General features: G+C 44.0%; 2 protein-coding genes, 1 long non-coding RNA gene and 1 other non-coding gene across 5 annotated transcripts; 3 read left to right on the forward strand and 1 right to left on the reverse strand.

Annotated features, from left to right (window-relative positions):
* Positions 1–46: 46 nt before the first annotated feature.
* On the reverse strand, positions 47–3,496 carry hs6st2 (heparan sulfate 6-O-sulfotransferase 2). Of its 2 annotated transcripts, XM_076159677.1 has the most exons (3): positions 3,202–3,496; positions 1,981–2,680; positions 47–1,370 (listed from the first exon to the last, which is right to left on the reverse strand). In XM_076159677.1, exons 2-3 carry the CDS (start codon positions 2,559–2,561, stop codon positions 542–544), a joined length of 1,410 nt encoding a protein of 469 aa, XP_076015792.1. In that variant the 5' UTR covers positions 2,562–2,680; positions 3,202–3,496; the 3' UTR covers positions 47–541. The 2 variants fall into 2 exon arrangements, with proteins under 2 accessions (XP_076015792.1, XP_076015791.1); XM_076159676.1 differs by lacking the exon at positions 3,202–3,496 and having other exon boundaries at positions 1,981–3,192.
* trnaf-gaa (transfer RNA phenylalanine (anticodon GAA)) lies at positions 3,009–3,081 on the forward strand. The gene has a single exon. It is a non-coding gene; the product is annotated as a tRNA-Phe (tRNA).
* Positions 3,497–3,744: 248 nt separating the features above from the next.
* Positions 3,745–8,480, forward strand: LOC143008080 (transmembrane protein 179). Its single transcript, XM_076159670.1, has 4 exons — positions 3,745–5,181; positions 5,628–5,765; positions 6,045–6,123; positions 6,546–8,480. The coding sequence occupies exons 1-4, from the start codon at positions 4,856–4,858 to the stop codon at positions 6,738–6,740; spliced, it is 738 nt and encodes a 245-aa protein (XP_076015785.1). The 5' UTR covers positions 3,745–4,855; the 3' UTR covers positions 6,741–8,480.
* Positions 8,481–9,486: 1,006 nt separating this feature from the next.
* On the forward strand, positions 9,487–10,442 carry LOC143008076 (uncharacterized). The gene is made up of 3 exons (XR_012964546.1): positions 9,487–9,563; positions 9,704–9,811; positions 9,898–10,442. It is a non-coding gene; the product is annotated as an uncharacterized LOC143008076 (long non-coding RNA).
* The last annotated feature ends 3,732 nt before the right edge of the window (positions 10,443–14,174 follow it).

Below are 14,174 nucleotides of genomic sequence, written 5' to 3' on the forward strand. Positions count from 1 at the left end.
ACACACACCTGAAGCATAGATAGAACAACAACTCCATCAATGTAAAATACGTTTATGTAAACCAAAAGATCTGTGACACGTACAGTTATTATAAAAAACATAAACAATTGTGGTACACGTTGAGGTAAATATGTCAGTTCTAAATCACTTTAAGTACATTTTAAAGTGTACATATATGTATGTATGTCAGACTGTTTAGCAATTTGGCCGATACACACACACACACTGGTTAATCACAAACAGTAGCTTATGTAAGATTTGAGCATACGTCCTGACTGAAACAAGAATTACATTGTTTTCTTTTCACAAACAAAAACTGCTTCATCTGTATGCTTCCATGGCAACAATCCTAAGTCCAGCACACACTCACTATGAATGTCAGCTATGGCAAATAAAAAATACAGTGGAGATCAATAAATAAAGTGTGGCACGTTTTCAAACAGCACAGTTCATCAGAGGGCCTATACACTAACATAACTATTAGTGACAGACAAGGCAACACTTGGCATGCTCGGTACAAAGACACCCCGCTGTCTCTGCACTACCACTGCTCCACGTTGTCGGTGTAGTCCTCCATGGTTTCGGTCTCCTCCAGATCCCACCAGGCAGGGAGCAGCACCTCAGTCTCCACAGTTTCTGCATCGCCCAGAACGTTCTGCTGCTGTTTAGTTGGAACAGAGTCTTTCTCAGGCTGATGGGATGTCGCCGTGGGCTTTAGTTGTCTCCCAAACTTTGGTGAGAGCCTTCCACGGAGCCTCCTCCTCTCCTGCAGCCTCCTCTCCCTGGCCTGTCTGCGCTCCTGCTGCCTCGCCACCTGAAATCGCTGCAGGAAAAGGTCGCGGGCGTATTCGTACAGCTCCACATCCCACCGATTCAGCTGGAGGATTCTGTGCTGCGTCTCTGAGACTACGTCCACGCTGGAGGCCCGGGTGCCGTTCAGCTGCTCGAAGGGTGCGATGAACTCCAAACTGAAGGTGCGCTCAAAGAGGTACTGGGTCTTACGCTGATACTCAGTCAGACCGAAGAAGGCCATGCCACGTAGGTTTCGCTTGGCGCTCTCTAGAAGAAGCCCCCAGCGTTCTTCCTCGCTCATGGCCGAGACGTTATAGCAACCAACCAGGCTGAGGTCGGCTAACATGCGGGTCTGCCGGTTGTTGGCCAGGTTGTAGGGGCAGTCCATGAACTCCTGCAGGGTGCAACCTGACCAGTCGTCTCCTGAGTAACAGCTAGGCAGCTCGGAGAGTGTGGGCGCTCGTCCGTCACACACGTGCAGGGAGGCCTTCCATGTGGCCCCGCGCTGAACATGCCGCCACTCACTCAGGTAGCGTGACACAGGGTCCCTCAGGATGGTGATGTAATAATAGTTCCTACTGGAGAAACAGAGAGAGGAAAGTTCAGTGTTTTAATGATTCAATATTGTGTAAAGCTTTGTCACTTTTAGAAGGTAATTTTTGTCTGCACGGGACTTATACTGCATTTCATTGGCTTGTACCTGTACTTGCTCACTGACAATAAGGTTGAATCTAATCTAATCTAATCTAATCTAATCTACACCAGCGAGCAAGTACAGTGAGCAAGTGAGCAAGTACAGGTAAAAGCCAATGAAATGCAGTTTAAGTCCCGTGCAGACAAAAATTGAGACAAGGCACCTAACCCCGAAAATGACTCCTGGGCACCTGCAATGGGCAAACCCCCCTTGCTCTGACATCACTCTATTGCTGCACATATACTGGTCCTGTTTGCTGGGGTGTGTGTGTGTGTATGTATTTGAGGCCTGTGACTTTATATGTATATGTTCAATAAACAAAAACAACAGGGTGAGGAATTTCACTTCCCCGCTTTGGGACGGTTAAAGGATTCTTCCTATTCTTCCTAATTATGTGTTATGATACAGGTGTACAGCAGGTATGTGTTGCTTGGATTCCTGTTGTGTATCATGTTGTGTCTCCATACTCTATCACACTCTACGTGTCCACTAACCTCGGCAGGGTGTTGGGTAGAGTCTCCTTCGTGTCCATGCGTGAGGGGACACAGCTGGTCAGCTCGGTCCAGTCCGCATGGAGCCCGCAGCTCCAGCCAGTAGAGAAGCGGGAGAACAGCCAGGTCTCCATCTTCCCGGGCCGGTAGCAGGTGCACTTCTTCTGGCCTGCGTGACACTCGCACGGCCTCTCCAGCTGGATGTTCCGCACCAGGTGACGGCCGAACGTGGTGCCGCCCGTCTTCTGAATGTGCAGGAAGACTATGACGTCATCGCCTTTGATGTTAAAGTCCACGACGCGATTTAAGTCCGCTTTAGTGAAGTTAAACCGAGGGACGAACCGGACCAGAGCACCGTCCTCTGCGATGTAAGGGTCTTTCGGGAGCCCGTCTCGAACTTCGTTCCCGCTTCTGGTCCCGGATCCAGCGGCACCACTCGCCTTGAACCAGGACCCGAGTTGGTGCAGCATGTGGCAGTCGGACCTGCTCGGACACGCGTACTGGACCATGATAACACCGAAGAGCAGCACCGTGAGCAGGACGATCAGGAACCGGTGACTGCTGCTGCTGGATCTCTCATCCATCTTCCCGGGACGGACAGAACAACATCCCTCAGGCGGTCCGATCCCCTGGCAGGACCGTGGAACCTCGGGGGGATGTTGTTTAAATGGCCGCCACAAACAAAACAAAAACAACAATGCAGCTGCTAGCTTCGTTAGCTAACCGTAGCCGGGGCTTATATTCACACAAAATGAGCGTTAAAAACTCAAGTTATCGCAACTATCGCGATACTGCAGCAGCGCAACATGAACGGTTAATAAGGCATTGATTCAGGATTCAATTAGAAGCTAAATTTAGTTACACAACGCGTCAATTTCCCTTTCAAGTTAAATAACTTATCGGTTTCTTCCTCCTCCATCGATCCCTGACCTTTCTTCCCAGCAGCCTCTGCGCTCGGTATGGGTTCTAAAACTACGTCATTCGGAGGAGTCCCGAAGTTGTATATTGCCATGGCAACCTTTGCTGACATGGCCGAAATAGCTCAGTTGGGAGAGCGTTAGACTGAAGATCTAAAGGTCCCTGGTTCGATCCCGGGTTTCGGCATGTTTTCTCGGACGCTCTGGTATTACTTTTAATTGAAACGTTGTAATAATATGTTAAAAAGGTTTAAGAACGTAACGTACACTTCATTTTAGAAATACTCCTAGAATACGGTAGTCTTACCTTAACTTGTAAATGAAGTCCATTCGCCTATCCCTGTGGACAAACATCTCCATGACTTTGGTGTAAAAGTCCTCTTTATCTTCTTTTAGTTTTAAAAGAATCTCTGTCTCAATAGAGATTTTTGCTAGGGATGAAAGTCGTGATGCAGTTCACTTCACTTTCTCTACCTGACTTTTTTTTAGCTAGTAGCTACCCACAATGCCATTTTTCTGAACACCTGAAGAAGAACGATAGCATAACAAGCCCGTGTGTTCACACAGACACACACACGCCCCCTTCAGTGAGGCAGAGGTACTGGCTGCTCCCCCTCCTGCTTTTTCACTGCAGCGTTCTGTCAGATCAGCAAGACTAGTAACAAGTTCAGCGATATTGACTTTAAAAATCATTGGAATGATTGGAATCATGCAATAATTACATTTCTATCACAGATCAGTTGACAAATATTTTTATTAACTTATTTTTAATCATTATTTGTTTTTTACATTTCATGATGACACAGGGGTTACTGTTAGATAGATATACTAGTACACAAGCATATCTATCTACATTTGAGCCGATTCTTTTTGCTCCACTCTAGGTTATCACTGCAGTATCAGTGAAGGTGGGGGTGCAGATGCCAATGTAGGTTACTACAGGAAAGAATTTCACCTCAGCCCGCCCCTGCTCCACCCTTACATTCCTACGGGCATTGCAATCCCACGAGCGGTAATATGAGGTCATCGTTGGCATGCAAAGGGAGCCCGTTGTAGCTTCTCATGCCATGATAGTCGCTCCTCATACCACAGGCGCGCTGGATTTCTTGTTTAACTTCATAAACTGGATTCACACGGCGAGACGCGAAGTTCCCCGTGTGTCACCAGTTTGATTGAACTTGCAGTGTTTGATCGTCAGCTTCATTGATGATGGTTGTTATGGGATACGCCTCTTAATCAGCATTAATTTAGAGCGATCGTGCAATGATTAGATCTCATTCTTTAACTGCTGATCACAAAAAACAACAAAAACAGTTCGACTGAAGCGAGTGTTTGCAACAGCAGAGATCGTGTATGTTCACAAAGATTAATACATCTACTCAATACAAATAATAAATCTCAATAAATAAATAAATTTCAAAATCAATCTTAAAAACGATATATTATATCTACTCAATTTTAAAAAGGGGGGAAGGTAGTGGCTGCCCAATTTGCAAAGTGTGTCTGACCATTAAATGTATGTTGTATTCATTGAATTCGTTTGTTTTGGTTGAAAAATCAAAGCGAGCGCTGGGACACAAGTTTCTTCATAAATGCAACGTATTACCTCCTAATATGTTGTGAATTTGGAATAACGTCAGAATCTTAATGCGTCTTATGATGACAATGATGGTACAAATTAATCACAGTAAGAACGAGAGTAAAGTCTGTTTGTTTTGCTGGCCTCTGTTCGTGCCGGAGTGAGCCCTCTGTATCCTCCTCTATCTCTGAGGAGTCCATTGTATAACAGGGCGGAATGCGGCGCGGCGGTTCGGTCTCCGCCCTGCTGTCTGTAAATATCCCCCACCACAGCGAGCCGTTATATGGGGAATAAACGACGTCATTAGGATACAGATACAGCGGGAGGTTCTTTTTAATACCATTACTTTTATTTGGAGTGGAGTCATAGTTTGATTCCGGGCATGATGGAGCTGGACCGGCGGTTGTTGTTGGCCCACTGCGCCGCACACGCTGTGTCATTGGCGGCGGGCTTGTTGGTGGTCGTCCCCATGGCTCTGAACGGCTCCGCTTTCAAAGGCCGCTGCGCCCTCTTCACCGACGGCTACTGGAGGAGCGAGAACCGGAGCGAGCTGACAGGCCTGCCGGGGGACGGGTCTCACCTGGTTGTCCGCCAGTGGGGCCCGCCGGCGGCCTGCCAGTTCGCTACGTTCGTGGGCATCTTCACGGTGCTGTACGGAGCCGCGCAGGGCTGGAGGTGCCTGCTCTATCTGCACGGACGGCACGACGAGTAAGAGACACACACACACACACACACACACACACACACACACACACACACACACACACACACACATTGTTGCTTCTAAATAAATAACAAATATACCCAAAGTTGTGGTAATTTTAGGTAAATAGTAGCATTTCTAATAATAAAGTATAATATCATGTAGCTAATTGTAGTAGCAGTAGGGTGACTTATAATGTAGTAGCAGAGTTAGTAACATTTTACTTTACTTTACTTTCTGTAATAATCCAGGACTAACAGACATCATTTATGTGTGTTAAATGTCTGCATTTGTTTTATATGCTGCACTGTTGGACACATTTTCAAAGTTTTCTTCAGCAATTGTACTCGTTTGCACAGTCTTGGCTGTTAGTTGTGTCCATGTGGAAGCAGGTGGTGGTATTTACCTACCTGACGTCTGATGGCTGTGTATATTGTGTGTTTGTGTGCAGCACCCTGTTCTCCTCTTTCCTGACGGTGCTGCTCAGCGTGTGTGTGCTCTTCCTGTCAGGGGGGGCCAGTGCCACCTTATCTCTCGGTCTGGCTTCCTGGTGTGACACTGTCACTAATGGCAACACACGGCCGTTCAGGTATGTCAACACCTGACAGATCTTCACGGTGTTATGTTCCATTTACTATCTTCCTCTTTGCTCATTTCTCAAAAATCTTCTGCCTTCCTGCACTTCAATGTTAAGGAAACAGGATATCATGACCTGTCTGACCCCAAGAAGGGTTCCTATTATAATGTCCTATTGTTAACTCATCCTATCCTTCTAGTCCTCCTCCTGCTCCCCTGATGACAACAATTTTGTGTAATCAGAGTGTAATCTCTTCTGCTGTCGATGACCTTCATGTCTTCTTGTGTCTAGCTGTGTTGAGTCGCAGTCTGTCCAGCTTTACTTGGATGTGGACACCTCGTCCTTCTACACTGAGCTCAGTTTGGCAGAGGTGAGTGGGAAAGTTACTGCGAAAACCTTTTTATTCCCTACTCCTACAAACTATCTACTACTAATATCTATACTACTATCCAGGGAATCATCTAATACTACAGCTGACTCAAATGTACAGAATTGAGAGTCTTGTTTGTGTTCTGTTTATTTTCACCGAGCAGTAATAAGATTATGTTGTTCTTTATTCAATGTTACATTCCCTTAATGTTTTGTTGATTTTCTGTGTTTAGCTGTCAAACATCTGTGAGCAACCAAAGCTGCACACAGAGCTTATATATACTAACACAAAGCTGCTGTTTTTAGGGAAAAAGTATTTTTGCACCCTGTGACCCACAGACACACACACACACGGCAACATTTGTAGGTTGCTTATGCAACTTTTCTCTCAGCGTGACATTGATTTCAACTGTTTGTCCTCAGGCGTCTCTGTGGTTTGTGACGGCTCTGTGGCTGCTTCAGTCAATCCTCTCCTTCCTGCGACTCTACCACTCCCACAGCCAGCATATCAGCAGGCCGTGTCTCCCCAGGGAGAAGGAGCTGCTGCTGGGACACAGCCCCTCCGGCGGCTCCCCCTCACCCCCACACCCTCCGGCTACACCCACCATCTTAGTTTGAACAGACCTCTTACCAAAGAAACCACTGCGTCCTTGTGACAGTCAACATTACGAGTTTGAGTTAATAACAAAAAAAATCTCCACAAGGTTTGACTTTAGATATTATCAATGGAATCAAAGGGATTTCCCTCAATATCTGAGCCAGGATTAATAGTAAACAAGGCGCTGATATTGTATGTTTGTATAAGATCCTGAACCACTAACCAAGTTTACTCCATCATCATAATGTATAATTACACACAGTTCTTACTACTGTGTATAGAATAAGGACATGTAAGTCTAGTTTACACCACCATATCTAATGCAGCTTACTACATTATCAGACAGAAATTCTGAGCTGGTGTGATAAAATAATGTCTGAGCAGGTTCAGACTTTACCAAACAAACACATTCACAAACATCTCACAGTAATACAAAAAAGGGATTTTCACAAAAGCGATCCAAAACACAAATGTGAAGTGTTGAGTGATCTAATGACCTCTGCATTACTGAGTTAGTGCATCTCCCTGGTGTTTGACAGTCACAGTCTGTTTGTGTTTAGGATTCATACTTATGTCATTGATTACATCACAGGCTGGACAGATAACTGCTTCCTCACAGTCAATGCTGAATCAATTGAATATGCATGGTTGTATTTTGTTATGCTGGAGTCATTTTGCACAGTTGTGTACTAAGAGCCCGTCAGCGGTGAGAACACACTGGTTTACTGTTCTGAGTGTAATATTCAGATGTAGCACTGAGGCGCTTTTATTGTGAAGCATGTGGTACGAGTGAGACTGAGCCACCGCGTATGTGAAACAGGCTCACTGTGTGAGCATGACCTCAATGTTCTGTTATGTAACGGACACCCCTGTCCCCTCTCTCCCCTGGTGATGATTTTCTAAAATGATGCCGTGTGTGTGGACGCAGCTGCTGCCAGGGCATCCGTCAAAGCATTCAGATCCACTGCCATGATCTGTGCAGGCCCTGGAGAGCAGATGGAGCTGAAGTTGCTTTTTTTATGGAGGAAGAACCCAAGTTGGGTCAGTGCCAAGGGAAGTAATTTTACCTTTGCTGAGCTAAAAGCAAATGATGCAAAGTTTCTGAACTTCTCACCCAAAAGCTTCGACCTGAGCAGCTGTAATGACACACACACAGCGGAACAAGAAATCAGACATAGAGAGATGAGACCATTTTTACTTGAAGTGATATGCAATTATGGCTGATTTTTGTATTGTTCATGATGAAGAAAAGCTTTTTTGTGCTTGTTTCATTACCAGATTTTGCATTTGTCTGTTTGTGAATTAAAAAGCTTTTTGTGACAGTGTAAGTTGTATCTGTGTGAAAATATACAAACACAAGGATCAGAGCCAATGACCGAATGGATGGTAACAAAGGATCCAGCCCTTCACTACCAGGGAAGAAACCATTAGAATGTGGCACCAGTTGGCCTGATGGTGGCGCTGTAATTATTCTTTTTGAATCTCTTCAGTTCTTGTGACCATTTTGGGTGATTTGTCACAACACAAAAACTGTAGGACAGAAGTGGAATCTTTGTTTCTGATATTCTGTCTTGGTTTGGTGTTATTTGCTGCCAAAGTGAAGTGGGCGTGTCGCACTCTGTGTCTCATGAATGAGAGACTGTAAGGCCTCAGGCTGTCGGTTGTGATTTATGACATCATGTTGGTACAGTACAATGTTTTATACTGTTTAGAAATGGCAATAAAAGTGTTTAGATGTGTTAGAGTTCAAGTATGTGACTGTAATAAAAATAGCTTTGGTAGAAAATGAAAAATGTTTATGATTGTGGCTTTTCTCATCTTTATTGGAAGGATTGTGAACTTTTAACCTCTACTGAATCATTTTTAAACGATTAAACGTTTTGACTAAAAAAGGAAAAGTGGGATTATCTGAAGCATCTCTTACAAGGAAAAGCAGATCATTCACAAGCTCTTGCGGAATGAGGCAACGTCTCATAGGGATTAACTCCTCCTCAAGACGGAAAGTTTCTCACTTCGTGCCCGGGGGCGAAAGTTTCGGGAAACTAAACTAAATTTTTACCATGATGATTGATATTATGATTCATATAAGTAGTGTAAAAGCTGCTCACCTATTGGTCTAAAGACTTTTCAGACTATTCCTTCCTTCTTTCCTTCCAGATTCTTTGTAAGAGATATTCTATTAACTTCCTCCTACACACACAAACCACACACACACACACACACACACACACACACAGGTTTGGCTGACACCTACACGTGTAGATTTCGTCATAAATAGGGTCGAGGACAGCTACAACAGAGAAACACAAACCTGACAGCTTGACTAAAGGAAGTCTGGAGATCTTCACCTCCTCCTCAACTGCACTGAGAACAAGTAAGTCTCTCATCCTCATCTTCCTCCTCCTCCTCCTGATGAGCTTTGTGATGATGTAGACACACACCTGAGGGCACAGTGAGTGCAATGTGTGGATCTGAATCAACTTATCGTGGTTCATCCTATGTGGACAGTGACAAACTGGACCCTGGCTCTGGTGTTGGCGGTCATCTTCGTCTTCTGTACGCGGACATTTGCCTTTCCAGTGAACCCGTCAGGCGGGAACGCCACCTGTACACACGATCGCACCAAAGTGGAGGAAGAGCTGGAGACGACGCACTTCCTCATCACCAATGTAAGTGTGTATTGTTTCCTTGTACTTGACATGATTGTCGCAACAGAGGAACAATAACAACAATGTGAAAGCTCTTTGTCATTTGCTTTAGTACACACACCATTGTTGAACTTTTAATTGATGCCTTCACCTGATCTCCTGTAGGTTACTGAAGTCCAGGAGGATGCAGATGATGTAAGTTGTTCCACATTACACAGAAATAAGACATAACTATGTTTTATCGGACTGCATGTTTTGCAATTCATCATAGATTTCTCTATCTAGAAATCAGTTGAATCATGGATGTGGCATTCATCCATGTTTTGTCTTTGCAGATTCTGTGCACACTGAGGAGGATCGTCCACTGTAAACACCATCCAAACGACCTGGAAGAGACCTTAAGGAAATATGCAAGAGACTATGAGGACTGTTTGAAATCAATAGTGAGTTCTAGATCTGTTTATGTGTGTGTGTTGATCCCAACTTATCATATTCAGATGATATTCATATGTGTGTTGTTGTCTTTCAGAGTGGTGCAGCTTCAGACTGCAGCTGCCTACAAACTCCAAGTGACGAATTTGGGAAACGGACTCAGACGGAGAACCTCCTTCTCATTCTGAAGAAACACATAGAGTCGTTGTGATAGCGTTTGTGTCATTGTGAGGTCGTATCAGCAGCTCCATACACAGACTGGAGCTGGTTTCTGGTTTCTTCCGCTCAACAGTGGGATTGTAATGCTGAGATTTGCTTATCCAACCTCACCAAAGCTCCTCCACCAGGGTTAATGAATGTGATGAACTTATGACACAGAATGACTCCGTGTCATATGTTCTCTCTGTACAACATGCATCTAGTTTTGTGTGTTTATTTGCTATATTTATTAAATTATTTATGTATTTAATGTTTTTACTTGAAAGTAGATTTGTAGACATTGATGTTTACAGAGGTTTACAGGAAGATGCACATTGTATACCGATTGTACTGAAAACATTTATGTGACTGTTTTTACTTGTTAACTTTAAGGTCAAATGTATTTATTCTACAATGTCATTTCACACTGTCTCGACTGTTACATCTGACTATCAGATTAAACCAAAGCTTTACTGATAAATACACTTGGTTTTGGATTTTTCGTCATGGCACATGTTTGGGCTTGGCAGATGTTTGCTCTCTTTGCTTTCTTGTTCTTCCTTTGAAAAGTCAACCTGATATTTCAATTGGAAACGTGACAAATGCTGAGTCACGTAAAAAAAAATTTCACGCAAATACAATACACCAGAGGGTGAGGCTGTGCATGCTTGGTATCCTTTCAAGAGGGTGTGTGGAGTGTGTCATAGAGGAGAGGACCTGCACTGATCCACGTGGCATCACCTATAGCATCTATCTATCTATCTATCTATCTATCTATCTATCTATCTATGTATCTATCTATCTATCTATCTATCTATCTATCTATCTATCTATCTATCTATCTATCTATCTATCTAGACCAGCGGCCGGGAACCTATGGCTCGCGAGCCATATATGGCTCTTCCGGTGACGGCATATGGCTCCCAGCCAATTTTGAGTTTAAAAAAAAAAAAATCAGTTTGGGACTGATTTTAAAATACTTGTGATATTTCTTAATAATACTGTGTCATTTTAAAGTAAACAGAAATTAGTTTTGAAGATCAATTTCACGGGTCACGGGTCACCCGTGGGTCGGGTCGGGAACCAATGGCTCGCGAGCATGTCCGGGTCATTGTAAAGGTGAAGAAATCAATTTTATCAGATAGCCAACTAGTTTATCCGCTTCAACCCTTGTAACGGAAAAGATGGCAAAAAGAAAAAAAGATGATGATTACCGTGTATTCCAGGCTGCGTGGACAGAGGAATTTGCATTTGTGGAGAGAGCAGGATCTGCTGTATGTCTAATATGCAATGATAAAATTGCATCGATGAAACGGTCAAATATAAAGCGGCACTTCGATACGCACTATGCTTCATTTGCATCGAAATATCCAGCGGGGACAGCAGGAAAAGGGCATGCGAGGAGCTACAGCGGAGAGTGCAGACGGGTCAGCAGCAGCTACGTGTGTGGACCAAGCAAGGTGACGAGAATTCCGCTAGCTTTGCGGGTGCTTTGGCAATAGTAAGGAATGGAAAGCCATTCACAGATGGCGAGTATGCCAAAACATTCATGCTTGATGTGGCCAATGAACTGTTTGATGACTTCCCAAATAAAGACAAGATAATCAAACGAATAAAAGACATGCCCCTGTCAGCAAGAACTGTGCACGATCGTAGCATCATGATGGCAAATCAAGTCGAGGAAACACAAATTAAGGACATAAACGCCATAAAAACCATGCAGCACCAGAAGTTGCATTAAAAGTAAGACATATTTAATTTATTATACGTTAAAAATACTATATGGCTCTCAATGAAATATATTTTGAAATATTTGGCTTTCATGGCTCTCCCAGTCAAAAAGGTTCCTGACCCCTGATCTAGACCGAAAACAGCTAGATAAGTTATAAAGTGTAATGTTTGAAAGCATTATTCTTAGGCCATAGACAACCATTCCGACCGCTTGTCCTAAGTTCACACTAGGTCATTTTGCTACCACTAGGTGGTAGCAGAGGAAGCTGTATCACTTCTATCTAGGTCTGCCGCCTAGAGATTCAGTTTCAGATCTACATTATATTTATCTGGACAGAGCCTATGAACACAATACAACTACCACCATCCTCAGTTAACCATCACAGTTATCCATGATCAATTTCTGTTTATATCACCTGAAAGAATAAAGAGAAGTCTGCTTTCTCTCCTCCCCCGTTCATGTCATCATCCCACAGAAAGTGAACGTGACATTTGAAACGTGTCAAATGCTCACACATGACTCACACATGTTACCAAACTGTTAATTCCAAGTTGTTGCAAGGAGACGCAACACAGCCCACAGAGGGTGAGGCAACGAGGAGTGTGTCATAGAGGAAGCAACCTGCACTGAAGCACGTTGCCCCGGGAATTCTTTGTTGAGATATTTTGTTTTCAATGATTTAGAAGCCGGGAATCACCTACAGCCATGTAGTCTCCAGATTTGACATTCAGTTATTTTGAATTAAAATGCAGTAAAAACACGAATTTCACCCTTAAATAACTTCTTGAGAGTTATTGTAAGATAAAATGTCTCTGCTTTAAACAGTACAAACTTACATGTTGTGGTTTTTACATCTTCAGGGGCGAATCAGTGAGTGTATCCAGGCCTCTGCTGCCAATCCTCACCACCCTCACGGGGACACGCAGAGGCTCGGGTGTTTCAGAATGAACTCAGAGCTGAAACGACCCCGATCCCGAAAGCCGGGTTCCGTGGCTTGGGTGGTGCTGTTAACCCTGTGTGGCTGTCTGAACAGATCTGATCCTGAGGAATGCAGTGTTCAGCTTTTCCATACATAACAGGGGCCCTGTTTGCCAAAGACTTCACTCTTAAGAATCATCTAGGTGCTTTTTGGCAGTGATGAAACAAGCCTTCATTTTGAGCTGTGGTTTCTGCCTTGGTGCTCTGCCACGAATCCCATTTTTCTCTGTGTTTTTGATAGTTGAGTCATAAACGCTGACCAAAGCCAAGGACAAGAGAACCTACAGATCTCTGCATGTTGTAAGAGTTCTTTAGGACTTCTGGATCTTGTGGAGATTCTGGCAGGATGACCGCTCTGTGGAAGATTCACTACTGTCCCAGACTTTCTCCTCCTGTACATGAATGAATTTGGCCGCGGCTCAGTGGAGCCCCGGAGCTTTAGGAATGACTTTGGATCCGTTTCCAGACTGATAGGCGTCAACATCTTCCCTCAGGAGATCTTGAGGAATTGCTTCTTGATCCTGACATGATTCTGAAACCTGTGTGTTGATGGCTTCACTCTCAGACTCTCAGGTGAAGGCCAACACACAGGAGAGTTGCCAGTATGTGAACAAACACAGTTCAGGATTAGTTTGAAGAAGATCTGATCAGTCTCAGCAGTTTAGTTGCGCAAATGGGACAAAAACATCAGAGAGGAAGTTTTGATTTGTTTTTAAATGTTAATGCTTATTATGTAGGTAACAATGAGTTATGAAAGATCTCATATTACAGTGTTAACCTGCATGTGTGTGTGTGTGTGAGCGCGCATGTGTGTGTCTGTGGTTCCAATTGACCTGAAGCCCCTTTAAAAGCAGCCCTGTGATGCGGCTGCTGTTTGACATAGTTAGGCAAATTCCTTCCTATTAGAGCTAATTATCATTCTTCAATCTGTTTCTACTTTAATAAGGTCCAGACAGCAATCAGTGCACACACACACACACACACACACACACACACACACACACACACACACACACACACACACACGCGAAATGTGGTCTTCATTTCCATTAATATGTGGACGGATGGTGGGTTTGGCAGTGGAGCGCAGGAGTCTCACGGTACCTGAAACATAAAACATATCTAATCCCATGATTCCATTAGCAGAAGACCATAACACAGAATGTTTCTCAGCTTTAAACTGCACACAGGTGGTCGAACACACTCAAACCCTGATGAGCGCGTAGTAGTAATGCTCACCGGCCACCACAGGGGGGCAACAGAGCGCCGTAAAAACAGCGTGGTGCTGTCTTTTACAAGAGGAGTCTCTTTAACCTTTACAACATTGTCTTAACTACTGCATAATCATCTAGGAATCATTATTATGGGCTGAAAAAGCAAAACAGTTTCCAGTGTGGAAGTCTGGGTTTATTTACCGCCGGCCAGATCAGGAGCAGAAGCGTTTTGACTTTAATCCACTGCAGTTG

This window comes from Genypterus blacodes, unplaced genomic scaffold (assembly GCF_046128005.1).
Source record: "Genypterus blacodes isolate CSIRO-AG114 ecotype Tasmania unplaced genomic scaffold, CSIRO-AGI_Gbla_v1 ptg000098l_1, whole genome shotgun sequence".
Lineage (NCBI taxonomy): Eukaryota > Metazoa > Chordata > Actinopteri > Ophidiiformes > Ophidiidae > Genypterus > Genypterus blacodes.